Here is a 26,729-nt window from a genome sequence, read left to right on the forward strand (position 1 = left end):
TCCGATCCCCCCTCTCTCTCTCGCTCCGATCCCCCCTCTCTCTCTCGCTCCGATCCCCCCTCTCTCTCTCGCTCCGATCCCCCCTCTCTCTCTCGCTCCGATCCCCCCTCTCTCTCTCGCTCCGATCCCCCCTCTCTCTCTCGTTCCGATCCCCCCTCTCTCTCTCGCTCCGATCCCCCTTCTCTCTCTCGCTCCGATCCCCCCCCCTCTCTCTCTCGCTCCGATCCCCCCCCTCTCTCTCTCGCTCCGATCCCCCCCCCCTCTCTCTCTCGCTCCGATCCCCCCCCTCTCTCTCTCTCGCTCCGATCCCCCCCCTCTCTCTCTCTCGCTCCGATCCCCCCCCTCTCTCTCTCTCTCGCTCCGATCCCCCCTCTCTCTCTCTCGCTCCAATCGCCCCTCTCTCTCCCCTTTCGATTCTCTCCTGGCCAGCCTTGTCTCACGGAGCTGAGGAAAGCGTGGCTCACGCTGCACTGCAGACACAACTATGGTGTCCTGCTCATGCGCGGCCGGACCTTGGTGACAGCGTGCATGTGCACAGGGGTATTGGGTGCGCATGCGCAAAAGGGCATAAAAATGTTCATGCAGATAATCACTTTCTGTTGAGAAGCAGAATGTTCAGTCACTGCTGCCCTCTACTGGAAATTCCCACTTCAAATTTGCTAAATTGGAAAAATTCTAATGTACTGCACAATTTTAGACCAGTGATGACCAACCATTCTTGACCCTAAGAGGAAAAAATGCTTCTAAATCTATCTTCAATCCCTTTTTAAAAAAAGTTTGAGGTACTCGGTTACAACTTAAACTGAGATGGTACATTCGTTGTTACATGGAGCAGTGTGGAGTAGCATCAGTCGTAGTTCAGAAGAAGATTCTTGCTCAGCATTCTGTGGTCATTTATCTTGTAAAGCACAATCTGCACAAGTGGGGAAATATTTTTATTGACAGAATCACACTCATGGTTGCTGACAGAATCGAGCGGTATTAGTGATGAGTTTTGGTGCTTCATTGTGTACCGTATGGTTTTCCTAAACTCATGAGAACATAAGAAATAGGAGCAGGAATAGGCCATACGGCCCCTCGAGCCTGCTCCGCCATTCAATAAGATCATGGCTGATCTGATCATGGACTCAGCTCCATTTCCCTGCCTGCTCCCCATAATCCTTTACTCCCTTATCACTCAAAATTCTATATCCGCCTTAAATATATTCAATGACCCAGCCTCCACAGTTTTTTGGGACAGAGAATTCCACAGATTTACAACCCTGTTCGAGAAGAAATTTCTCCTTATCTCAGTTTTAAATGGGCGGCACCTTATTCTAAGACTATGTCACCTAGTTTTAGTTTCTCCTATGAGTGGAAATATCCTCTCTGCATCCACCTTGTCGAGTCCCCTCATTATCTTATAAGTTTCAATAAAATCATCTCTCATTCTTCTGAGCTCCAATGTGTATAGGCCCAACCTACTCAACCTTTCCTCCTAAGTCAACCCCCTCATCTCCGGAATCAACCTCGTGAACCTTCTCTGAACAGCCTCCAGAGCACGTATATCCTTCCTTAAATACGGAGACCAAAACTATACTCAGTACTCCAGGTTTGGCCTCACCAATACCCTGTACAGTTGTAGCAGGACTTCTCTGCTTTTATATTCTATCCCCCCTTGCAATAAAGGCCAACATTCCATTTGCCTTCCTGATTACTTGCTGTACCTGCATACTAACTTTTTGTGTTTCATGCACAAGGACCCCCAGGTCCCTCTGTACTGCAGCACTTTGCAATTTTTCTCCATTTAAATTATAATTTTCTTTTTGATTATTTCTGCCAAAGTGGATAACCTCACACTTTCCCACATTATACTCCATCTGCCAAATTTTTGCCCACTCACATAGCCTGTCTCTAACCATTTTCAGATTTTTTTTGTGTCCTCCTCACAGTTTGCTTTCCCACCCATCTTTGTATCATCAGCAAACTTGGCTACATTACACTCGGTCCCTTCATCCAAGACATTAATATAGATTGTAAATAGTTGAGGACCCAGCACCGATCCCTGAGGCACAATATAAGTCACTGTTTGTCAACCAGAGAATGAACCATTTATCCCGACTCTCTCTTCTGTTAGTCAATCCTCACTCCATGCTAATATATTACCCCCAACCCCGGGAGCTTTTATCTTGTGCAGTAACCTCTTATGTGGCACCCTATCGAATGCCTTCTGGAAATCCAAATACACCATATCGACTGGTTCCCCCTTATCCACCCTGCTCTTTACATCCTCAAAGAACTCGAGCAAATTTGTCAAATACGATATCCCTTTCATAAAACCATGCTGACTCTGCTTGATTGAATTATGCTTTTCCAAATGTCCCGCTACTGCTTCCTTAATAATGGACTCCAGCATTTTCCCATTGACAGATGTTAGGCTAACTGGTCAATAGTTTCCTGCGTTTTGTCTGCCTCCTTTTTTTAAAAATAGGGGCGTTATTTGCGGTTTACCAATGTTCTGTGACCGTCCCAGAATCCAGGGAACTTTGGTAGATCACAACCAATGTATCCACTATCTCTGCAGCCACTTCTCTTAAGACCCTCGGATGCAAGGCATCAGGTCCAGGGGACTTGTCCGCCATTAGTCCCATTATTTTACAGAGTACTACTTCATTAGTGATAGTGATTGTATTAAGTTCCTCCCTACTTGACTATCCACTATTAGGATGTTTTTAGTGACTTATACCGCGAACACCGATATAAACTATTTGTTCAATGTCTCTGCCATTTCCCTATTCTCTATTATTAATTCCCCAGTCTCATCCTCCAGGGGACCAATATTTACTTTAGCCACTCGTTTCCTTTTTATGTACCTGTAGAAACTCTTACTATCTGTTTTTATTATTCGTGCTGGTTTACTTTCATAATCTATCTTCCCTTAATCATTTTTTTAGTCGTTCTCTGCTGGCTTTTAAACAATTTCCCATCCTGTGGCCTCACACTAGTCTTGGCCACATTGTATGCTTTTGTTTTCAATTTGATACCCTCCCTTATTTCCTTAGTTAGCCACAGATGGTGCTCCCTTCTCTTACAGTCTTTCCTTCTCATTGGGATATATTTTTGTTGTGAGTTATGAAATATTTCTTTAAATGTCTGCCACTGCTCATCAACTGTCCCATTCTTTAGTCTATTTTCCCAGTCCACTTTAGCCAACTCTACCCTCATACCACCAACGATGTCTCCGCAAGATCCTACAAATCCCCTGGGAGGACAGACGCACCAACGTTAGCGTCCTCGACCAGGCCAACATCCCCAGCATTAAAGCACTGACCACACCTGATCAACTCTGCTGGGCAGGCCACATCGTTTGCATGCCAGACATGAGACTCCCAAAGCAAGTGCTCTACTCAGAACTCCTTCACGGCAAGCGAGCCAAAGGTGGGCAGAGGAAACGTTATAAGGACACCCTCTAACATCCCCACCGACACTTGGGAGTCCCTGGCCAAAAACCGCCCTAAGTGGAGGAAATCCATCCAGGAGGGCGATGAGCACCTCTAGTCTCATCGCCGAGAGAATGAAGAAATCAAGCGCAGGCAGTGGAAAGAGTGTGCAGCAAACCAGCCCCACCCACCCCTTCCCTCAACGACTATCTGTCCCACCTGTGACGGGGACTGTGGTTCTCGTATTGAACTGTTCAGCCACCTAAGGACTCATTTTAAGAGTGGAAGCAAGTCTTCCTCGATTCCGAGAGACTGCCTAAGACGACGACGATGATCATCATCATCATATCTTTGTAGTCTCCATTATTTAAGCTTGGGACCCTGGTTTGAGAACCAACTTTCTCACCCTCCAACTGAATTTGAAATTCAAACATATTATGGTCACAATATCCTGCAAAGCACTTGAAATTGGTTATGTTAGCGACCTAATAGGAATTTACTTTTTTGGGGTTCCAGTTGGATTTTTAGGGGCTCCAATTTGTGTCAACTGCATTTAAATACCAAGATCTTGAACCTATGTTGCTGATGTAATACAAGTTGGACCTCTCTGGTCCGGAACATGCTGGTCCAGAAACATCCATGGTTCAGCATTAGTTGGGCCTGAGAGAGGGGAGAATTTTTTTTAAAGTTTCAATTGGCCGGCTGTCAGTCAGTGAGTGTGTTCAGCGGTTGGCCGGAACAACTGTCAATCAATGCGTGTGTTCGGCAGTTGGCTGGAGCGGCTGTCAGTCAGTGAGTGTGTGTGCGGGTGCTGAGGGAGTCGCCCACAGGCTGCCAGCACGCGCGCACACAGGAAGGTAAGCGTGATCTCCCGTGGTTCGGAAAATTCTCCATTCCAGTACCGGTCAGGTCCCGAGGATGCCGGACCAGAGAGGTCGAACCTGTATAAGGATTATAATTTGAAATTATGTATGTAATATGTTTAAAAAGATTACACCTCCTCCCCCCCCCACCCCTTTCTAAATGTTTTGGGTTTTTACCCCCGTAAAAATAGTTGTTATAGATTGCTATTTGGAGTTGTGTCTTGAAGTGGAAAGAATCTTCATTGAGCCTGTTCTTGGATTCATATTTTGTACGCTTGGTGACTAAACGTATGTATCTGCTCGATCTATTCAGTTAAAGAGCCAAACTAAATAAATTTAGTCCCTGATATTAAATTTGCTCAAGATTGTTATACCAAATAAAACTTCCATTTGCATAGTAGTATTCGTATCTGGTATGTTAATTTTTCAGTAATTAGTGGATCTGCTGGAGCATTCCTTTATAACAAGGCCAGGTGTGTTATACCATGTAATGGACGATAGATTACTCTGATAAAATTGAGTTGTGTCCCTTTAAGAACACAAACCTAATTGTTATCTAAACAGAGGTTTGGGTCATCTGGAGTTTAATTACTGTTTGGTCGCAGGAACTTTGAGTAAACGGGCCAGTTCAGACTTAAGGTTGAAAGTGCAAGTCTTGAGCAGAAGATGAAAGCATAATAATGGAAATCTGAAATGAAACTCAAAAAATACTGGAAACAGTCAGCAGGTCAGGTGGCATCTGTGGAGTGAGAAACAGAGTTAACGTTTCGAATTGATGACCTTTCATGGTTTTGTATTTGTAACTGAGTATGAAGTCCGAGCGCAGAGACCTTCCATGTTTAATGTATGTATGGAGTAATAAATTTATCTTGTCTCTGGGTGGAATGCTTTAACCTGATTTCTGTGTCCTTTTTTTCTTCAGTGGCATGTCTGATACGATCATCCTTGATATCATCTCCAACTATCTGGTGCTGCCCAATCGGATTACGGTACCACTGGTGGATGAGGTGCACTTGGCTCAGCTGCGTTTCCCTGTACCAAAAGTAAGTTTCAGAGTTCTGACATCTCAGGCATTGAACTGGAAAATAACTGGAAAATCCTGTACTTATTTTAACTTGAAGGATTTAATTGAAGATTTATACTACCTTCAGTGGTTGGATAAGGTAACCATTAATTGTTAATTCATCAGCTGTAGGCATGTTCGTTAACAATGTATAATAGATTGAAGCAGAGGGAGGGAGCAGAGCAGTGGGATTACTTTTGCATTGTTCTAGCAAAGAGTTGGCACAGGCATGATGGGCCAAATGGCCTCTTGTGCTGTTAACATTTAGGAAAGCTTGGGAATTTTAATGTTCAGGCTGAAGGACAGTGTAGTGGTGCAGAGTATTGGAATTGTTGCAAAATAAGCAAATTTCAGTTGGTTTCTGTAAACTGTGAGCTGAAAGGGGTTTGCCTCTACCTTTCTGTATTACTGCATTCCATTCCGGGTGGAAGCCATTGCAATGTTACCAGAATTCACTCCTGGTTGTGAAACTTTGGTTGCTCCTGGAACCCTTGGAAAGGTGTCTAATCAGATTATAGGCCCCTTGTGATAATTTGTACGTTTCTGTCGGGCAAATATGTTGTTTAGGCTGAGATATTTATATTCAATGTTGGATGATACCAGGCACACCCAGGCAATAGAAGGAGTTGAAATGGATCACTGTGTTGCCAATTGCCAATTGTTCCAGGCCTCTGAAGAATTAAATATAGACATGCTTGCAACCTACCATTTGCTGTCTTTGGGGGGAAAAAAAGCAAGGTATCTGTAACTCCTGGCTGGCCTCCCACATTCTACCCTACGTAAACTAGAGGTGATTTAAAACCCAGCTGCCCGTGTCCTAACTCGCACCAAGTCCCGCTCACCCATCATTTCTGTGCTCGCTGACCTGGTTTAGCAACATCTCGATTTCAAAATTCTCATCCTTGTTTTCAAATCCCTCCATGGCCTCGCCCCTCCCTAGCTCTGTAATTTCCTCCAGCTCCACAAACCCCGAGATGTCTGCGCTCCTCTAATTCTGCCCTCTTGAAGATCTTGGTCTAAGGATAAGGGGTAAGCCATTTAGGACTGAGATGAGGAGAAACTTCTTCACTCAGAGAATTGTGAACCTGTGGAATTCTCTACGACAGAAAGTTGTTGAGGCCAGTTCATTGGATATATTCAAAAGGGAGTTGGATGTGGCCCTTACAGCTAAAAGGGATCAAGGAGTATGGAGAAAAAGCAGGAATGGGTTACTGAAGTTGCATGATCAGCCATGATCATATTGAAGGTGCAGGCTCAAAGGGCTGAATGGCCTACTCCTGCACCTATTTTCTATGTTGAGGATCCCTGATTATAATCTCGTCCATTGATGGCCATGTCTTCTGTTGCCTAGGCCCTAAGCTCTGGAACTCCCTGCCTAAACTTTCCTCCTTCAAGACGCTCTTTAAAACCTACCTCTTTGACCACCTGCCCTAATTTCTTCTTTTGCGGCTCGGTGTCAAATCTTTTATCTCCTAATACTCCTGTGAAGAGCCTTGGGAAGTTTCACTACGTTAAAGGTGCTATATAAATACAAGTTGTTGTTGATAGATTTAAGGGTCCCATCAGCATGACTCTCGTCCTTTTGCTTTGTCCTGGAGTTGTGTGAATTGCTTGAGCCATTTGGTTTGATCCTTGATTTGTGCTGAGTTAGACTGATTCAGTCAGGGACCTGACATTTGGCTTTGGCATCCCTGGGCTAGGGAGAGGAAATTCAGCCAAGATTCACACACTGTCCAGTGAAACATCCTCAAAGTACATGTCCACCAAGGATGGATGAGAAGATCAAGCTCCGTAGCAACAGCACAACATTGGTGCGTCGGTGATAACTGCTGTTGAACTATACTCCAGCATGCCATCAGAAGAGCAAAGGGAAGGTGGAAAAATGCTTGTGCAATGGATAAAGTATGAAAGTCATTCTATACCAATGCAAAACTGTTAATACAAATACTGACCAAACACAGTAACTCTCCTTGGTGTCTTTTCCCCTCCCTAAAAGGCAAAATCTAAGTATATATTAGCTACAATTAAGGTTTACATGGTAGCTGATATGCTTTGAATTCTTCAATGAAAGTAATAACATAATCACTTAAGTACTCATTATTCTCTCTGTAATTATTGTGCTAGATTGTAGATTTTATTTGTTATATTTCACTGTTTGTGTTTGCTCTTTTATTTGTTAGGGGCTTCTAAGAATACACTTCATTGAAGCTCAGGATCTGGAATGGAAAGACATGTATATGAAGGGACTTGTGAAAGGCAAATCTGACCCATATGGCATTCTTCGTATTGGTAACCAGATGTTCCAAAGCAAGACCGTCAAAGAAAGTCTAAGTCCAAAGTGGAACGAGGTTTATGAGGTAGCTCTGCTTCTTATAAGCAAGCAGCTGAACCAGTTCTTTTTGTGTAGGTTTAGGTAATGTGCAGTTGGACTACTCTGCACACTCTCAGAACCTTTTGATCACGTGTCTAGGTCAGTCAAGACTGGAGTAATTTTAAAAGTGAGATTCCCAAGAATGAGTCCAAGTGGAAGCCCACTTTAACATGTGGAGTATGTTCGCTTTGCAGCAACATATGTGAAAATAGGTTAGATTTTAATCCAAATGATTGAGATTTGACAGGGCCGAAATTCAGGGTCCCGATAAGGACGGTTACCGCCGGAATGCGGTGGTCAGGCGGCGGAATCCAATGGTGGCCGATTTCTGGACGAATGGCCACCGTCAGCAGGGGTTTTTTCTGGCGATCCCCACTGCTGCCGAGCGGCCATAAGTGCGTCATCAGTGCGCGCACCGCCGGGACCCCCCGCTCTCCCCCCCCCCCCCCCCCCCCCCCCACACCTCTGTCGATATTCAGCCCGAAAAATCTAATGCCCACCAAGTGCTGCCCCCAACAGCGTTTTCTGTCGGTGCACCTTTCATTCCCTCTGTCAGCCCTGGCGGCGTGGTGGCCATGAAAGGCACGGGCCCAATGCCGCCGCCGCCATTTTATTTTTTTTGCCGGCCGACTTCCATGTCGGCTGGACTAGTGTGCCCCCTGGTTCGGACGGGCTGCCAACAGGTAGCCTGGCGCACCTCCTTTTGGGTGCCAGGCCGCTGGCCCGGCCGAAACCCTCCCTAGTGGCCCAGTGGCCGATCCTAAAGATTCGCCGATTCTCTCCCCTTTAAAGGAGGGGAGATTCGTGGTGACACAGATGTGCAATGACATCACCACCGCTCCGCTGCTGAGCGACAGTGGTGGAGAATCCGTCCCCCCCGCACTTCCGCCCCCCCCGCACTTCCGCCCCCTGACTTCCTGGGACAAAGTCCTGAATATCGATCAAGAGTCGACTTCTTCCGAGACGGCGGTAAAAGCACTCTAAAAACGGTAAGTGCGCCAGCTTTCTGGTGGGTCTGAATTTTGGCCCCGACATGTCATGTCATCTTACAAAAAATAATTCTGAAGTATGTTTTTAATTTTTTTCAAGCCAAAGTTTTGAATAATGACATTGAACTGTTATACAATAACTAGGTCCATATGCTAGGTGAGGTACTTAATTTAATTAGACATTAGAGATAGGGTGCTCAACAGCAAAAGCTGTTTAAGTCGCATATAGGGTTGCTGAAATAATTTCTCGTGATTTCAGGTACTTCAACCCTATGTTTTTTGTTTAGTCTTGGCCCAAACAATCCAATAAAGCCCACTTTAAAATCAGACTGTCCACACACCCCATGCCGTATTTGGGGACTCCTTGAGCAGACCTTCACCTAACACAGCAGCTTTCCCGACCTGAAGGCTTTAGTTCATAGTTTTAACCTTCCCTGTTTGGATGCCGCATGGATCCTGGTGGATGGATGGCTCTTCATTTTCTTCACCGGGCCCCTTCACAAGCTCTGGTTGAGTATTTCCAGGATTCTCTCTATGAACCTTAACAGATTCTGGGGAAGCCCTTGGAGCTAACAAATTTGATGCTCTTCCCTCAAAGAAGCATCCACATTCTAGGCACCCCAACTCACAAAGACACTGTTTTGATTTCTGACAGAATTTGTTTTGTGACATGTTCTTTGCATAGAGATGGAGAAAAATACTATGCAGTTTTCAGTAAAGAATGGTCAAATCTTTCATAATTTAGATTAAATGACCAAACCTGACTGAACTATGCAAGTTCTGGGCTTGAACTTTGGTCTGTTTCATACAGCTTAGGACCTGATAATTGAAAATTTGACATTTTGATTCATTATTCAATTTTATGAATATAGAAACCCTGGAACTACAGTGATCTAGCTTACTGTACCTTCTGAGAAGAAAATAAACCAAATTAGCAATTGGCTGGATAGAAAGTAACTAACTTGGTAAAGTATAGTGCCCTTATAGATAGAGCCCTGTGTTGTAAACTAACACCTCTTTGTAAAAATACCAAAAAGTGTCACAAGGAAACCATGGTCTTTTTAAACTAGCACATTAATATTTTGTTCTAAAATGTTGCCCAGGATACGTAGTTTCATTGCGTAGTCTGCAGCAATCGCGATCTAATTTTGTTGGATCCAATTCAGTTTCTTTTTAACTGTATTCTATTTATAGGCACTAGTTTATGAAAATCCTGGGCAGGAGCTGGAGATTGAACTTTTTGATGAAGATCCAGACAAAGATGATTTCCTTGGCAGGTAAAAGATGACCACTTTGGATTAAGTTGATGATAGAATATAAAAACCTACATTAAAAAAAATATCTAATTGAATTAGAACATTCTGCACAATCTATGTGTCCCACTGCAATATGTGCAGATGAATTAGCAATGTAGCTCTGTGTCTATGTGTACTTTTCTTTTGGAGGGGGAGGAGAGGGAGCGAAGATGGTGAAGGAGGTTAGTGCGCTAAGGACAATTTCCCTGTTGAGTGGAATAAAGTGGGCAGCAGTCAAGATCAGGGCAAAGGTGCATCTTTGGAGTGTGAAGTGAGGGAGGTGGGTATGGTGCCGGAGGATTGGAGGACTGCTAATGTAGTACCCTTGTTTAAGAAGGGAGAAAGGGATAGGCCGAGTAATTACAGGCTTGTCAGCTGAACCTCAGTGGTGGGAAAATTATTGGAAAAAATCCTGAAAGACAGGATAAATCTTCACTTGGAAAGGCAAGGATTAATCAGGGACAGTCAGCACAGATTTATTAAGGGAGGATCATGTTTGACTAACTTGATTGAATTTTGTGAGGAGGTAACCAAGAGGGTCGATGAGGGTAGTACGTACGATGTAATAAATATGGACTTTAGCAAGGCTTTTGTTAATGTCCCACATGGTAGACTGGTCATGAAGGTTAAAGCCCATGGGCAAAGTGGCAAGTTGGATCCAAAATTGGCTTGGAGGTAGGAAGCGAAAGGTAATGATTGATGGATATTTTTGTTACAGTGGGGTTCCGCAGGGCTCAGTACTGGGTCCCTTGCTTTTTGTGGTATATACCAACGATTTAGATTTGAATATCGGGAGTATGATTAAGAAGCTTGCAGAGACACTAAAATTGGCTGTGTGGTTGATAATGAAGAGGAAAGTCATGGGCTGCAGGAGGATATCAATCTACTAGTTAGGTGGGCAGAGCAGTGGCAAATGGAATTTAATTCAGAGAAGTGTGAGGTGATGCACTTTGGGAGGGCTAATAAGGAACGGGTATGCACATTAAGCGGTAGGCCACTTAATAGTGTAGATGAACAAAGGGACCTTGGAGTGCTTGTCCACAGATCCCTGAAAGTAGCAGGCCAGGTAGAAAAGGTGGTTAAGAAGGCATAAGGAATGCTTGTCTTTATTGGCCGAGGCATAGAATATAAGAGCAGGGAGGTTATGCTTAAATTGTATAATACTTTGGTTAGGCCACAGCTGGCGTGCAGTTCTGGTCACCGTATTATAAGAAGGACGTGATTGCACTAGAGAGGGTGCAGAGGAGATTTACTCGGATGCTGCCTGTATGGAGAATCTTAGTTATGAGGACATTGGATAGGCTGGGTTTGTTCTCATTGGAACAAGGAGGTTGAAAGGAGACCTCATTGAGGTGTACAAAATATTGAGGGGCCTGGACAGAGTGGATAGTAAGGGCCTATTTCCATTGGTGGAGGGGTCTATTACAAGGGGGCATAGTTTTAAGGTGGTTGGTGGAAGGTTTAGAGGGGATTTGAGGGGTGGGGGGGCTTCTTTATGCAGAGGGTTGTGGGGATCTGGAACTCACTGCCTGGTAGAGCGGTGGATGCAGAAACCCTCACCACTTTTAAGAGATGGTTGGATGGGCATTTAAAATGCAGTAACCTGCAGGGTTACGGACCTAGAGCTGGTAATTGGGATTAGACTGGATGACCTTTTGATGGACGGCGCAACTATAATGGTCAGTACTGCAGGGAATCGAACACGGCCAGGGTGATCTCCTGGACTAGTTTCGATCACCTGGATGGGTCGGAGAGGAATTTTCTCAGATTTTTTCGCCCTAAATTGGCCTGGGTTTTTTTCTGGTTTTTGCCTCTGCCAGATCACATGGCTCCAGTTAGGGTGTAGTGTAGAATGTTTTAGTGGTAAGGGGTGTCGCATTTGTGTGAAGCGAACTGGTTGGGCTGGGTGCTCTTTACCTTTCCGTCATTGTTCATAGGTTTATATGTAACCTTTAGGGCTGCTGACCAAGGGCTGTGCGACTCTTTGTCAGTCGGCGTGGACACGATGGGCTGAAATGGCCGCCTCCTGCGCTGTAAATTTCTATGTTTCTGTGTTGGAGACGTGGCTAAAATGTTGGTTGGTGGGATGAGAATGAAGTGCCCTTCCCCACTGCTGCTCAGTGACTGTGTGGAGGATGTGCGGGGCTGGTCATTGGGGAGAGGAAAGGGAGAAGTAGCTGGGCAGGGGCCAGAGGCCTGTGGCTTTAATGACTGACAAGTGAGGCTGGAGGAGGGACAGCTCTGAGAAAATGCACACACGGTGGTGTGAGGTGGGAGGAAATAGAGGAGACCCGCAAGAGGCCAAAACATTTCTGGCACTTTTACATTTATTTACAAATTTCTATACTTTAACTACACCAACAAGCCAAATGGTACAATTTTAAAAGGGGTGGAAGAGCAGAGAGGTCAGGGGTCCCAGAAATGCTAGGGAACCAAGGGTCTAGTGAGCAAGAGGAATTGTAAGAAAATAGTGTTGGAGAAACTAATGGGACTGAAGGCAGATATATCCCCAGGGCCTGATGATCTGCATCCCAGAGTACTAAAAGTGGTAGCCATGGAAATAGTAGATGCATTGGTTGTCATCTTCCAAAATTCTATAGCTTATGGAACAGTTCCTGCAGATTGGAGGGTGGCAAATGTAACCCCACTATTTAAAAAAGGAGGGAGAGAAAAAACGGGGTACGACAGACCGGTGAGCCTGACATCAGTAGTAGGGAAAATGCTAGAGTCTATTATAAAGGATGTGATAACGGCACACTTAGATAATATCAATGGGATTAAACAAAGTCAACATGGATTTATGAAAGGAAAATCATGTTTGACAAACCTACTGGAGTTTTTTGAGGATGTAACTAATGGAATAGATAAGGGAGAACCAGTGTATGTAGTGTATTTGGATTTTCAGAAGGCCTTTGATAAAGTCCAACATAAGAGGTTAGTGTGCAAAATTAAGCATATAGGAAACGGGGGTAATGTATTGGCATGGATTGAAAATTGGTTAACTGACAGGAAACAGAGAGTAGGAATAAACGGGTCTTTTTTAGGGTGGCGGGCAGTGACTAATGGGGTACCACAGGAATCAGTGCTTGGGTCCCAGCTATTCACAATATATATAAATGATTTGGATGAGGGAACCAAATGTAATATTTCCAAGTTTGCTGACGACACAAAACTAGGTGGGATTGTGAGTTGTGAGGAGGATGCAAAGACGCTGCAAGGTGATTTAGATAGGTTGAGTGAGTGGGCAAACACATGGCAGATACAGTATAACATAGATAAATGTGAAGTTATCCACTTTGGTAGGAAAAACATAAGGACAAAGTATTATTTAAATGGTGATGGCTTAGGAAGTGTCGATGTACAGAGGCACCTGGGTGTCCTTGTACGCCAGTCATTGAAAGCAAACATGCAGGTGCAGCAAGCAATTAGGAAGGCAAATGGTACGTTGGCCTTCATTGCAAGAGGATTTGAGTACAGGAGCAAGGCTGTCTTATTACAGTTATACAGGGCCTTGGTGAGATGGCACCTGGAGTATTGTGTGCAGTTTTGGTCTCCTTACCTAAGAAAGGATATACTTGCCATAGAGGGAGTGCAGCGAAGATTCACCAGACTGATTCCTGGGATGGCAGGACTGTCTTATGAGGAGAGATTGGGCTGACTAGGCCTGTATTCACTAGAGTTTAGAATTCAATGAGAGGGGTTCTCATTGCAACATATAAAATTCTGACTGGGTTGGATAGACTGGATGCGGGGAGGATGTTTCCCCTGGCTGGGAAGTCGAGAACAAGGGGTCACAGTCTCAGGATACGGGGTAGGAAATTTAGGACCGAGATGAGGAGAAATATTTTCACTCAGAGGATCATGAACCTGTGGAATTCTCTACCACAGAAGGCTGTGGAGGCCAAGTCACTGAATATATTTAAGATGGAGATAGATAGATTTCGAGAAACAAAAGGCATCAAAGGGTATGAGGAAAAAGCGGGAATATGGTGTTGAGATAGAGGATCAGCCATGTTCATATTGAATGGTGGTGCAGACTCGAAGGGCCGAATGGCCTACTTCTCCTATTTTCTATGTTTCTATGTTTGTGCACAAATCTCTGAAGGTGACAGGACAGGTTAACCGAGAAGTAAATAAAGCAAATGGAATTCTGGGCTTTATAAATAGAGGCATCGAATTCGAAAGTCAGGAAGTTATGCTAAATTTATATAAAACACTGTTCGGCCTCAGCTGGAGGGCAGCACACTTCAGAGAGGGTACAGAAGAGATTTACTAAAATGGCTCCAGGGATGAGGGATTACAGTTATGTGGGTAGACTGGAGAAACTGGGGTTATTCTTCGTAGAGCAGAGAAGGCTAAGATTTGATGGAGGTGTTTAAAATCACAAAGGGTTTAGATAGAGTAAATAAAGGGAAACTGTTTCCAGTGGCTGAAGGGTCGATAAGCAGAGGGCACAGATTTAAGGTGATTGGCAAAAGAATCAGAGGCGACATGAGGAAAAACATTTTTACGCAACAAGTGTTTAGGATTTGGAATGCACTATCTGATAGGGTGGTGGATACAGATTCAATAGTAGCCTTCAAAAGAGAATTGGATAAATACTTGAAGAAAAAATGGCAGTGATATGGGGAAAGAGCAGGGGAGTGGGACTAACTGGATTGCTCTTCGAAAGAACTGGCGCCGACTCGATGGGCCGAATGCCCTTCTCTGCTGTACTAGTCTATGATTCTAACATACCTGAAACAATGGAGACTCAAGAACTTGGGGTGTCCCGCAGTGATATTCAGTGGCCAGAGCCTGCAGTCTTCTGCAGACTATACCAGGTTTTTGTTTGGTGTTAACGCTCAAAATAGTCTGCAAGAGGTAATAGTTTTAGCAGCTAATGCAACTTGGCCCTGAACATTGAAAAGCCATATCACAGCACCACTTGCAGGTGGAACCGGTGCTACAGGTAAAAGTAGACACTTTTATTATGGGTTTTCCCAGAGATGAAGCCCGACGGGACTTGTCACTGCATGTTAAATTGCAATATTGCGATCCATTCATTGATTTTAATTTGTAATAGACATGTGAATCTCAACATTGTGAATAGGCAGTCTATTTTCCATGGAAGTTATTATAGATGAGCCTAATTGTGCCCTCACCTGATGCCCAATTAATGCGCAATTCCAACAAGAGTCACTTGATAGTGATCGGAAACAAGAAGCATGGTTAAATTATTTTTCCCTCTGCCAGTAGATAGCAGTAAAATGCAGAGAGTGATACAAGAACTTGCATTTATTTTCTGCCTTTTATGTCCTCAGGATGTCCCAAAACTCTTTCCAGCCAACAAATTGCTTTTGAAGTGTATGCACTGTTATTTTGTAGGCAAAACATTAGCCAATTTGTGCACAACATTTTTTTTTGGGTGGTGTGTTTGAGGGATAAAGGCTTCTCAAGAAACCAAGAGAACTCTCATTTGAATAGTATCATTGAGGAGGTTACAGAAGAAGCCTGAGGAGTCTCGAACTAGGGAGCTCAGTCTCAGAATAAGGGGTTGGCTATTTAGGACTGAGATAAGGAGAAATTTCCTCACTCAAAGGATTGTGAATCTTTGGAATACTCTACTCCAGAGGGTTGTGAATGCTCAGTCGTTGAGTATATTCAAGAAAGAGATTGATAGCTTTTTGGATATTAAGGGATTCAAGGGACATGGGGATAGTGCGGGAAAGTGGAATTGAGGCAGAAGATCAGCCATGATCTTATTGAATGGCAGAACAGGCTCGAAGGGCCGAATGGCCTACTCCTGCTCCTATTTCTTATCTTATGTTTTTATGGAATCTTTTGCATCAACCTGAATAGGCAGAAGAAATTTCAGAACTTGGCGCCTAGATGGCTGAAGGCATGGCTGCCAATGGTGGGGACAAAGGAAGTGGGGGGTGCGCAAGAGGCCAGAGTTAAAGGAGAACACCGAGATCACGGAGGGCTGTAGCGCTGGAGGAGGTTAAGCAGGGGCGAGACCGTGGAGGGATTTGAATACAAGGATAAGAATTTTAAATTTGTGGTGTTGGTTGACCAGGTGCCAATATAGGTGAGCGAGCACAGTCATTCACCTACAAAGCTCTGTCTTCCCAAATGATCATCATAGGCAGTCCCTCGGAATTGAGGAAGACTTGCTTCCAATCTAAAAATGAGTTCTTGGGTGACTGAACAGTCCAATACGAGAACCACAGTCCCTGCCACAGGTGGGACAGACAGTCGTTGAGGGAAAGGCTGAAATGACAAATGAAAAAGGGAACTGAATGGCGGAAAGCAGTATTGGGGAGTGTAATGAGGATGGGCATTGCCAGAATAAATACATTCATGTAACAGAAACATTGAACTTTTTTTAAGAAGTTGTTCAGAATACTGGTTTTATAAAGCATGTGTATCTTCTCATTGCAGCCTTATGATTGACCTTGTTGAAGTTCAGAAGGAACAGCTTGTTGATCAGGTATACAGTTTTGTTGGGTCGTATGCATTGGCCCTATTTCAAGTAGAAACAAATTGTTATTTAAAATTTATTGCTTGAAGCAAATGGACTCTAAAGTAACATGCGTTAACTTACTTCACATGGAAGGGAACTGGGAAAACGTTACCATTTTGACAGAACTGTAGTAGCTGATGTTGGTTGTGACCTGTGAGCCCACTGTTCTTGGTGTTTGATCATTTTATCCTTTCCCAGTGGTTTGATTTGGATGAGGTGAGCAAAGGAAAGCTGCACTTGAAGTTGGAGTGGCTCTCTCTGCTGCCAATGGCTGACCAACTGCCTCAGGTACCTAAATGCTTGTACATCAAATTAAGTTCCATTGTTTTCAGTTCAAGTCATAGGCAATGGATCCTGAATCCAAAGTTTATATCGACATTTCAATAGTGTTTCTTCGCCCTCCTAAATTTGATGTGGCACATTGGGTGCAAATTGATGAAAATAAAAATAAATACAGTTTAACTGATCTCTTATAGTCAGATTCCAAGTGAGATGTTTGCATTTGCAGAAGACATTTTTCTCCAATCTGTACACTAGGCTTCTCAGATGTAACACTATTATACTAAACTATACATTTTTAAGAAGAAACTCGAAGCAAATTCTGTGAGCAGTAATTAATTATTACCGTTGTTGGATCCCATCGCAACATTGGACTCGATGGGTAACTAGACCTTTACCCATTCCACTCTTTCTTATGCTCTCACTTTGATTTGCTCATTATATGCTTAGATACAGGTTTACAAAAGGAAACAAAATCATACCTAGTTTTATTGAAAATTCACCACACACAGAAGTAGCAGATTATAAACAACCAGCATACACAGCTTAAATAAAGGAGACTCTGAAGGTATGAGGGCAAAGTTGGGTATTAAATGGTGGTGCAGGCTCGAAGGGCCGAATGGCCTGCTCCTGCACCTATTTTCTATGTTTCTAAAGTGGACTGGCAAAATAGATTAAAGGGTAGGATGGTTGATGAACAGTGGTGTACGTTTAAGGAGATATTTCACAACTCTCAAGAAAAATATATTCCAGTGAGGAGGAAAGAGGGTGTAAGAGACAAGATAGCCATCCGTGGCTAACCAAAGAAATAAAGGACAGTATCCAATTAAAAACAAGGGCATACAAAGTGGCCAAAACTAGTAGGAGGACAGAAGACTGGGAAGCTTTTAAAAGCCAGCAAAGAATGACTAAAAAAATGATTAAGAAAGGGAAGATAGACTATGAAAGTAAACTAGTACAAAATATAAAAACAGACAGCAAGAGTTTCTAGAGGTATATATAAAGGAATAGAGTGGCTAAATGTTGCTTCCTTAGGGGATGAGACCAGGGAACTAGTAATGGGAAACATGGAGATGGCAGAAACTCTGAACAAATATTTTGTATCAGTCTTTACGGTAGAGGACACGAACAATATTCCGACAGTGGATAGGCAAGGGGCTATAGTGGGGGAGGAACTTAACACAATCACAATCACTAAGAAGGTGGTACTCAGTAAGATAATGGGACTAAAGGTGGATAAATCCCCTGGACCTGATGGCTTGCATCCTAGGGTCTTAAGAGAATTGGATGCATTGGTTGTAATTTACCAAAATTCCCTGGATTCTGGGGAGGACCCATCAGATCGGAAAACTGCAAATGTAACGCCCCTATTTAAAAAAAAGGAGGCAGATAAAAAGCAGGAAACTATAGACCAGTTAGCCTAACATCTGTGGTTGGGAAAATGTTGGAGTCCATTATTCAAGAAGTAGTAGCAGCACATTTGGAAAAACAAAATTCGGTCAGGTAGAGTTAGCATGGATTTATAAGGGGAAGTCATGTTTGACAAATTTGCTGGCGTTCTTTGAGGATGTAACGAACAGGGTGGATAAAGGGGAACCAGTGGATGTGGTATATTTGGACTTCCAGAAGGCATTTTACAAGGTGCCTCATAAAAGGTTACTGCACAAAATAAAAGTTCACGGGGTTGGGGGAAATATATTAGCCTGGATAGAGGATTGGCTAACGAACAGAAAACAGAGAGTAGGGATAAATGGTTTATTCTCTGGTTGGCAACCAGTAACTAGTGGGGTGCCGCAGGGATCAGTGCTGGGACCCCAACTATTTACAATCCATATTAACGACTTGGAAGAAGGGACTGAGTGTAACGTAGCCAAGTTTGCTGATGATACAAAGATGGGAGGAAAAGCAATGTATGAGGAGGACACACAAAATCTGCAAAAGGACATAGACAGGCTAAGTGAGTGGGCAAAAATTTGGCAGATGCGGTATAATGTTGGAAAGTGTGAGATCATGCACTTTGGCAGAAAAAAAATCAAAGAGCAAGTTATTATTTAAATGGAGAAAAATTGCAAAGTGCTGTAGTACAGCGGGACCTGGGGGTACTTGTGCACGAAACACAAAAGGATAGTATGCAGGTACAGCAAGTGATCAGGAAGGCCAATGGTATCTTGGCCTTTATTGCAAAGGGGCTGGAGTATAAAAGCAGGGAAGTCTTGCTGTAGCTATATAAGGTATTGGTGAGGCCACACCTGGAATACTGTGTGCAGTTTTGGTTTCCATATTTACGAAAGGATATACTTGCTTTGGAGGCAGTTCAGAGAAGGTTCACTAGGTTGATTCCGGAGATGAGGGGGTTGACTGAAGAGGAAAGGTTGAGTAGGTTGGGCCTCGACTCATTGGAGTTCAGAAGAATAAGAGGTGATCTTATCGAAACGTATAAGATTATGAGGGGGCTTGACAAGGTGGATGCAGAGAGGATGTTTCCACTAATAGGGGAGACTAGAACTAGAGGGCATGATCTTAGAATAAGGAACTGCCCATTTAAAACAGAGATGAGAAATTTCTTCTCTGAGGGTTATAAATCTGTGTGATTCGCTGCCTCAGAGAGCTGTGGAAACTGGGACATTGAATAAATTTAAGACAGAAATAGACAGTTTCTTAAACGATAAGAGATTAAGGGGAGCATGCGGGGAAGTGGAGCTGAGTCCATGATCAGATCAGCCATGATCTTATTGAATGGCGGAGCAGGCTCGATGGGCCGTTTGGCCTACTCCTGTTCTTATTTCGTATGTTCTTATAAAGGCTCAATATTTTTTTTTTAAGAACGTAGGGAAGTACGGAAAGTACTCTCTGTTCCAGCTGGTTGGTCCCAAAAATCTATAACTCAATTGCACACACCTTCACGTAGCTATCCAGTTTTTCCTTAATTTCTTTCCCAAGGCAGTCCACTCCAAATGTTCACCACCCTATGCATAAATTAACTCTAATTTTGCATCCTCCCTCTTCCAAGTTTCTGCCACATTCCCCAGGTTTTGGTTTGCAGGAATCTTGAACTTATTGGCCTGGATTTTGCGGTCAGTAGTGAAGGGACAGCCCTCACCGCTGACCTTGAGAAAAGCTGCCCACAAAGATTTACCAGGCTCCAGAGCGCAGATTTCCTCTCTTCTGGAGTCTCTTTAATTTGGTGCCATTTGTAATGGATCTGTCGTGTCCACCAACAGAGCAGGCAGCCAATCAGATTGAAAAATTCTCACAGTCAGCAAGCATGAAGTAAAAAGGATGGAATATAATTCGCATTTTAATCATTCCACAGAAAGCGAAATAAAGATTGGGACAGACACATGACATTAAGGAAAAAGCTGACATAGGATAAACTTAGATTTTTTTTTATTATTTTAAAAATCATGTAATGTTTAAATGTTCATCTGAGGAAAAGAGACTCCACACTTGTAAAATTAGTTTTTCATGGCCAGAGAGGTTGTTCAGCAGTAATTATGACTTAGCACGCCGTTTAAAAACTCGATTATTCCTAATTGAACAAGGCTTAACATTTTCATTATTTTTTTTACAGTGAGAAAAGTGCGCAAATAGTTGATGTTCACATCAGTTCACTGATTCTGTGTTGATTGCATCTGCGAAGACTGCAACCACGCAGGTTATTCACTGACAGCAACTTCCGGTTTCCATGTTTAACCGCACGTGCGGACGGCAGAAGTTGCTGTTAAATTTACACAGTAATGACGGTAAACACTGACAGTTTCGTCGTCATTACAACTGCAAATTCCAGCCCATTATCATGCGATGCATCTATTCCCTTACGAAGCTTCAGTCCTCTAAATAGTATTTCCCTTGAGCGTACTCTTCTCCAGAGTACACAAGGTAGTGTTTGCTGATGGCACACTCGATCTAATCTGTACTGTGTCTGTTACTTAGTGTAAGAATGCCAATGAACTGAAGAGTCTTGTAGTGGCTGCAACTTGATTGTGTTACAACATATACGAAAAACAAATCTGAAATTTGGCGTGTTTATGCCAATATTGGTGCAATAAACTAGCACAATGTCAAACTCCACTTATTGTTTCTGTTCTCCAGGCTATGGCTAGTACTAAAGCTATTAAAGGAACAGCCAATGATGGGCTTTCCTCTGCCTTACTCATCATCTATCTGGACTCTGCCAAGAATCTCCCAGTAAGTGGAAGTGTATTTATTGTTAAGAATCTTTCTTGAGGTGCTGCAACTGTTACTTGTATGCCATGATGCAGTGTGCTGTCCTATTACTTTTCATCTGTTGATAGCTATTCACTGAGTTTTGCAACTCTTTTTAAATCTTCTACCTGCCCATTCTTAGCAGCTGGTCAGTAATACATTTGTTGAACATGCTCACTGTCACAAATACCGATGGCATGCATCTTTTAGAATGACATAGGATCTCCACCTTGCTATTTTTAATATTTGTGTTAAGTTGGGCTCCTGCTTTCAGGTTACTGAATAGACTATTGTTTATATGTTTTTTCACAAGTTAGCATTTCTGAATGTATGTACTAAATGTCAACTGCTATGTTTGTTCCTGAGCACATTCTGCTGATTTCTCTTCATTGAATGCTGAAAAAACATTGTACATTTTTAACTTCAGTAATTTTTTTCAAAAAGTGGCTGGTTGCCTGAAGATTTTATACTTTATTTAAAATAATAACTTTAATTTCACCCCTTCACATTTTTTCCAAGTTGCTGACACTATTGGCACTATCTGCCAGAGTGCAGAGTGGTCTTAGCTGTCTGCATCTGGCTGGCCACGACACGTAGAGTTTTTTGAACCACTGACACTGTGAGGCACTGTTCTCCCTCTGAGAACAAAGGCTGTCGGTGAAAATTCACCGAACCAGCTACCTGACCCATGTTCATTCAGAGTAGAGTGCTCAAACAGCTGGGGTCAAAATTTCAACCGTGCCTCCAAGCGCAGGAGTCCAGCCTTCGACCTCTGTCTACATTTTGAAACCTGTTTTTCCCATTGCACGGTACAAGCTAGGAAACTTTGACATTTTATTTTACACAATTCCCTGTACTGGTTAGATGTGGAAATAGCTTGTGAAAACTTTTCAAATTCTAGTTTTATTTTTTTAAGTTTCCATAGAGGTGTGCTTCAAGCTTTTGATCTTGTTCAATGGTAGTGTTGCCCCCCATTTGAGGATCTCAGATCTGTTCTTTGGTGAGTATTCAGGCTTTTTGCAATGCTGAAATCAGCATTTTGTGGTGCTTTACTGGATAGGTTCTTTTTGAGGCAATGGAGTTACTGCTAAAGTGTTCTTTATAAAATGCCAGTGGCTTCAAAACAAAGGATTGGAAAAGAGTCTAAGCCTGTTTCAGCAAATATTAATTTTCCCTTGTTTTCCAATTCCTCTATTCACTTGGAGATCATCGGAGGTCAGGCACACTTTAAGACGTGATGGTATTCCAGGCTTTTCAATCCTCCCTCATTTCTGAAAATGAGTTCAATACCTGTACTAATCCCATTCTTGGTTGGTTTGCGGGCATGCATTGTATCACACGGAGTAAATTTCGGATTTGTGACAATGCAACGCTTCTGGGGGCCAGAATGCTGCCCTGCAAGCTCAACCAATATGGCAAACCCTCATGACATTGACATTTTTGTATCATTTCCCTCGGATTGGAAGGCCAGGTATCTGATTCACTTCTGCCACTGAGCTAACCATTCTCTGTGAAATGAAGCCACGTCACATGAAGGTCGGACTTCCTGCTAGTTCCAATCTCAAGATCTCACCCTCGTGGGGGGCTTGTCTACATGATTCTTTGCAAAGGAATCAATGTTGTGATTTCCTTCCCTTACAATGAATGGAAAATGCACTTAAAATTTGGAATTGTGAACATTTTACGCAGGAAACCTCTATCAAGTGAAGCATCTTGATGTGAAGATGTACAGTATTACCAAGTTTGGGAATTGTTGAATTTGATGCAAATTTTTACACCGTGATTGAGAAGCCATGTTCCTTTTCTTGTGCATGCAGGCACTATTTGACAGGATTATTAAATCCAAATTGTGCATTGTTTAATATCAAAATATATATAGATATATATGCAATACTATTAAATGCATTGGCTGCTATTTCTCTCAATTTCTGGCTGTTATTTACAACAAACTGGCTGTTCCTACATTCCATTCTGCCTTTCCCTACAGCATGTACCTGTCCAACCCTATCACTCTTTGCTTTTTCTTTCACTTCCACCTTCCTTAAGAATGTCTACGAAGGAAACTTTGGGTGTGGATACTTGCGAGAGAGGAGAGCGGCAGGACTAGTCTTTTGTGAAAATACTAGCTCAATCTTTAGAGACTTTTTTGTGAGTGCTCCATTCTGTTTGCTTTTTTTGTGTGTAGTGCTACAGTGTGGATTGACACTAATACAGGAAACTGTATTTTTATCCGTTTTGATCCAATTTGCAGAGCATGGTTATTGTTTTTGGTGCATGCTCTGATATAGAAAACTGATGTGCAACTCCAAAAAAAAAATGTTTAAAAAAACTTGAGTACAGATTGTCACCTTTATACTTACTTCTTTGGAAAAACATGCTCACAGGCGGCGTATTTCAGTATTAGTTGCTACGGGTGATGGGCGGGAAGAATTTCCTGGGTTTTGCTTCCCTTTTTGAGGAGGGAGTAGCCTCCCGCCCTCCCCTATTTTGTTGCAAAAGTTAAACACAAAGATTCCAAAATGAAGATTGATTTATCTTGTTTGCACAAATGATGTACCAGGAGAAATGTAAAATGTGATGATTTCTGATTGAAGGAGAGAAAAGTTACCTGACTGCAACACTAACCAAAGTGAAATTGGATTGTTTTCCTTGTCTGAGAGACTCTAATCTCTAGGCCTTTTATTAGAGAATGAAATCAAACACTTTTTTCTTTGAATGTATCTGCAAGTCCTCTGCACCAGATTTAAATATTGATTATTAGCTGAATTAAAATCCAGGGTCATGATGGTCCATGATAATGTTTTTTTTTATCCTGCCATTTGTTTTCTGAAGGCAGTGAATTTTGCTGGGGCACAGTCCAATGGATGCTAGCTAACTGCCTTCTGGTGTTTTGCCAGAGTGACTGTACTTCATGTATGAGCTTATAAAGCAAGTATCAGCAAGCTGTTTAACTTGGGTGTCTGTCACAGCCAAGCCAAGCTGGTCCTGTCCACATGCACAGGTTCTTTCCAACAGTTTTCACTAAATCACGAGATACTTACAGATGAGGAAAGTCATTTGGTTCAGCATAATTCATCCATTAAGAGCAACCCTACACTCTCCCATTGCAATATCAAATTGTTTCTTAAATGATTCCAGGGTTTTCACCTCAACTACTCTATCCTGAAGTCCATCCCAATTGTAGATTACTCTCTGCATGATCACAGTCAGAGCCAGAATCATGGCTGATAATGATGATAAATATTTTTTTAAATGACTGAGCTGCTGAGTGCTTGCTGTATCCTCCAGTTTTTGTTTCACCATGGCTGATGTTTCCTGTTGCTCTTGTCCCCACCCCCCAACACTATCTGATTGATTGTCATCGGGTAATTCAGCCCAAGCAGGAGACTGGACCAGGCATCTTTACCTGCAGAATCATCAGTTTCCATTTTCTTTTAAGTCTGTAGTTGAACAGAGATCCAGGTCCTCTATCACTACTAATCCCTGGTTTTACTTTTGTTTTTTAAATTGTGCAACTTGTAATCTTCATCTGTCTGCAAATCAATTGCTTTACCACAAGTATAAAAGCAAAATATTGCAGATGCTGGTAGTCTGAAATAAAAACAGAAAATGCTAGAAATACTCAACAGGTCAGGCAGCATCTGTGGCGAGAGAAACAGAGTTAACGTTGCAGGCCGATAACCTTTGGTCAGAACAGGTCACTCCACAGATGCTGCCTGACTTGCTGACTATTTCCTGTATTATCTGCTTTACCACAAGGGACCTGTCTGTGTTTCAGATTTGTTCCTTTTAAATCTTGTGACCACACAACCTGCCCAGTTTTTAAAAAGCCGTGATTGCTTTCACTGTGGTGAATTAAAAAAATATTAGTAAATCTACGATTTTGAGGCAAAATGGATTAAATCTTTTACAACTTTAACACCTGACTTGACAGCTACATTCTGCCACTTCAACTTTACCTTTCACTCACTAAGCAAAAATGGTTTCTGGAGATCTACACTCTAATAATTCTTGCATTTCATTAAAGTTCAAAGATTTCGATGTGGAATGTTGTGCTCATCTCTTTGCTATAACAGAATACCGTCGCTGCCTTGCATGTGCAATTTGTTAACCCTATATGTTCATTCTTTCCTGCCACAAAGCGCAATCCGTTTGAATTTAACCCTGAAGGCATGAAGAAGGCTAATATTTCCAAATCAATGAAGGTAATCTGATAATCATTCACTGAAGGCCATACAGAGTCACACTGGGATGGGAAAGAGGGTTTTGTGTGTAGGTTCGGACTCTCTACTGATATGCGAGGATCACTGTCAAAATACCTGCTGATGTCAGTCAGTTTAATTGTCACGCTGTATGATATCGGTAACAGTAAGTTCTCATTAGTTCTTTTCCTGAAGTCATTCATAAATCAATTCTGTAACAGTTCTCGTGGTAAAATTGTGATGATTGACTTTGAGGGGGGTGAGTGACTGAGGGGGGGAGGAGGTGAGTGACTGAGGGGGGAGGAGGTGAGTGACTGAGAAGGGGAGGAGGTGAGTGACTGAGGGAGGGAGGAGGTGAGTGACTGAGGGGGGGAGGAGGTGGGTGACTGAGGGGGGGGGGCGGAGGTGGGTGACTTTGAGGGGGAGAAGATGAGTTGGGAGGAATTTACTTGTAATACTGGGCCATGTAACTTGCTGATCCTCTGGGTTTGTGGGTTTCATGATCTGAGTCACGCAGTCAGCTGATGTACAAAGTTTGATTCCCAGTTGCTAGTGTTATGATGGCATTCCAGCAGCTATTTTGCCCAGGTGCAGTACTGACACCAGCTGGCATCTTCCCAGGACCATGCACTGCACTGCGAATGATGCTGAAAGGGGTCAGTAGAGATAAAGATTTGGTTGAATTGCTACTTTTGGGCACAACAAACTACAAATAGTAACCTGAAATCAGTGACTTTTTGTGGCCTTCAGTCAAATCAATGCTAATTTACTAACTAACCCAATGAATTAATTACTGTGTATTAGAGAGAATCTGCCAGTGATGATTATTTATGCATTTTCTGTAATTTCTGAAGTAAAAAAAATTAAAAAGCTAGAATATGGTTCTTGTTATAAATTCTACAATGGAGACAATTAAAGAAACAGAAACCGAGGAAGATATTTTCAGGCCTTGTTATATGTCTTGAATTGATTCATTCACTTTTCAGTAACCAAGAGCAGCATTCTGTATGAAACTCATGTTTCACCTTGTTAAATGTTGTGTGTTCATGTAGGTTTAAAAGAATCTTGAAGCCAGTTCATTGAATTTGTTGTGTATTATCTGTTCTCAAAATGACTGGTTCCAATATATTTCACAAATGAGAACAAAGTCTCTTTCTCTCCACCTCCCCCACTCCACCCCGTCTAATTTTCTCCCCATGCCATTTTCTCTCAAGATGTTGACTCACATTGGGGTGGAATCAAATGTGCAATAGCAACCTCTCGAACCTCACCAAATTTTCATTCTTTATTAATGAGCTAGACTGCAAACAAGGAAGAGGCCTTGTCTTCACTTGAAGTGTCTCTCTCTTTCTGGTTGCTAAATTGCAGTCAGAAAGCATGTCTCCACCTGCCCCCTCCCCCAACCCCAAAAGAACATTGCGCTGTTTTCTCTTGTTGCATGCTGATTACTACTTTGTCCTCTTTCAACCAGGATAGAGGAGTATTTTGGGAAGTGGAACTCATTAAAATTGCAGCAATACAGCTTTTTCACAATATA

General features: G+C 42.7%; 1 protein-coding gene across 4 annotated transcripts in view; it reads left to right on the forward strand.

Moving 5' to 3' along the window:
* The window catches only part of LOC139264693 (extended synaptotagmin-2-like), a 267,559-nt gene that overhangs the window by 190,506 nt on the left and 50,324 nt on the right, over positions 1–26,729 (forward strand). For 2 of the 4 annotated variants that reach the window (XM_070881612.1, XM_070881610.1), the window contains exons 8-14: positions 5,205–5,325; positions 7,526–7,702; positions 9,900–9,982; positions 16,424–16,472; positions 16,704–16,793; positions 20,877–20,972; positions 23,037–23,138. In XM_070881612.1, the coding sequence (XP_070737713.1) occupies positions 5,205–5,325; positions 7,526–7,702; positions 9,900–9,982; positions 16,424–16,472; positions 16,704–16,793; positions 20,877–20,972; positions 23,037–23,138 (718 nt within the window). Of the gene's footprint in view, positions 1–5,204; positions 5,326–7,525; positions 7,703–9,899; positions 9,983–16,423; positions 16,473–16,703; positions 16,794–20,876; positions 20,973–23,036; positions 23,139–25,132; positions 25,196–26,729 lie in introns of all 4 variants that reach the window. The other 2 variants (XM_070881611.1, XM_070881614.1) reach the window with 2 other exon arrangements.

The sequence above is a fragment of the Pristiophorus japonicus genome, chromosome 5, assembly GCF_044704955.1.
Source record: "Pristiophorus japonicus isolate sPriJap1 chromosome 5, sPriJap1.hap1, whole genome shotgun sequence".
Taxonomy (NCBI): Eukaryota; Metazoa; Chordata; class Chondrichthyes; family Pristiophoridae; genus Pristiophorus; species Pristiophorus japonicus.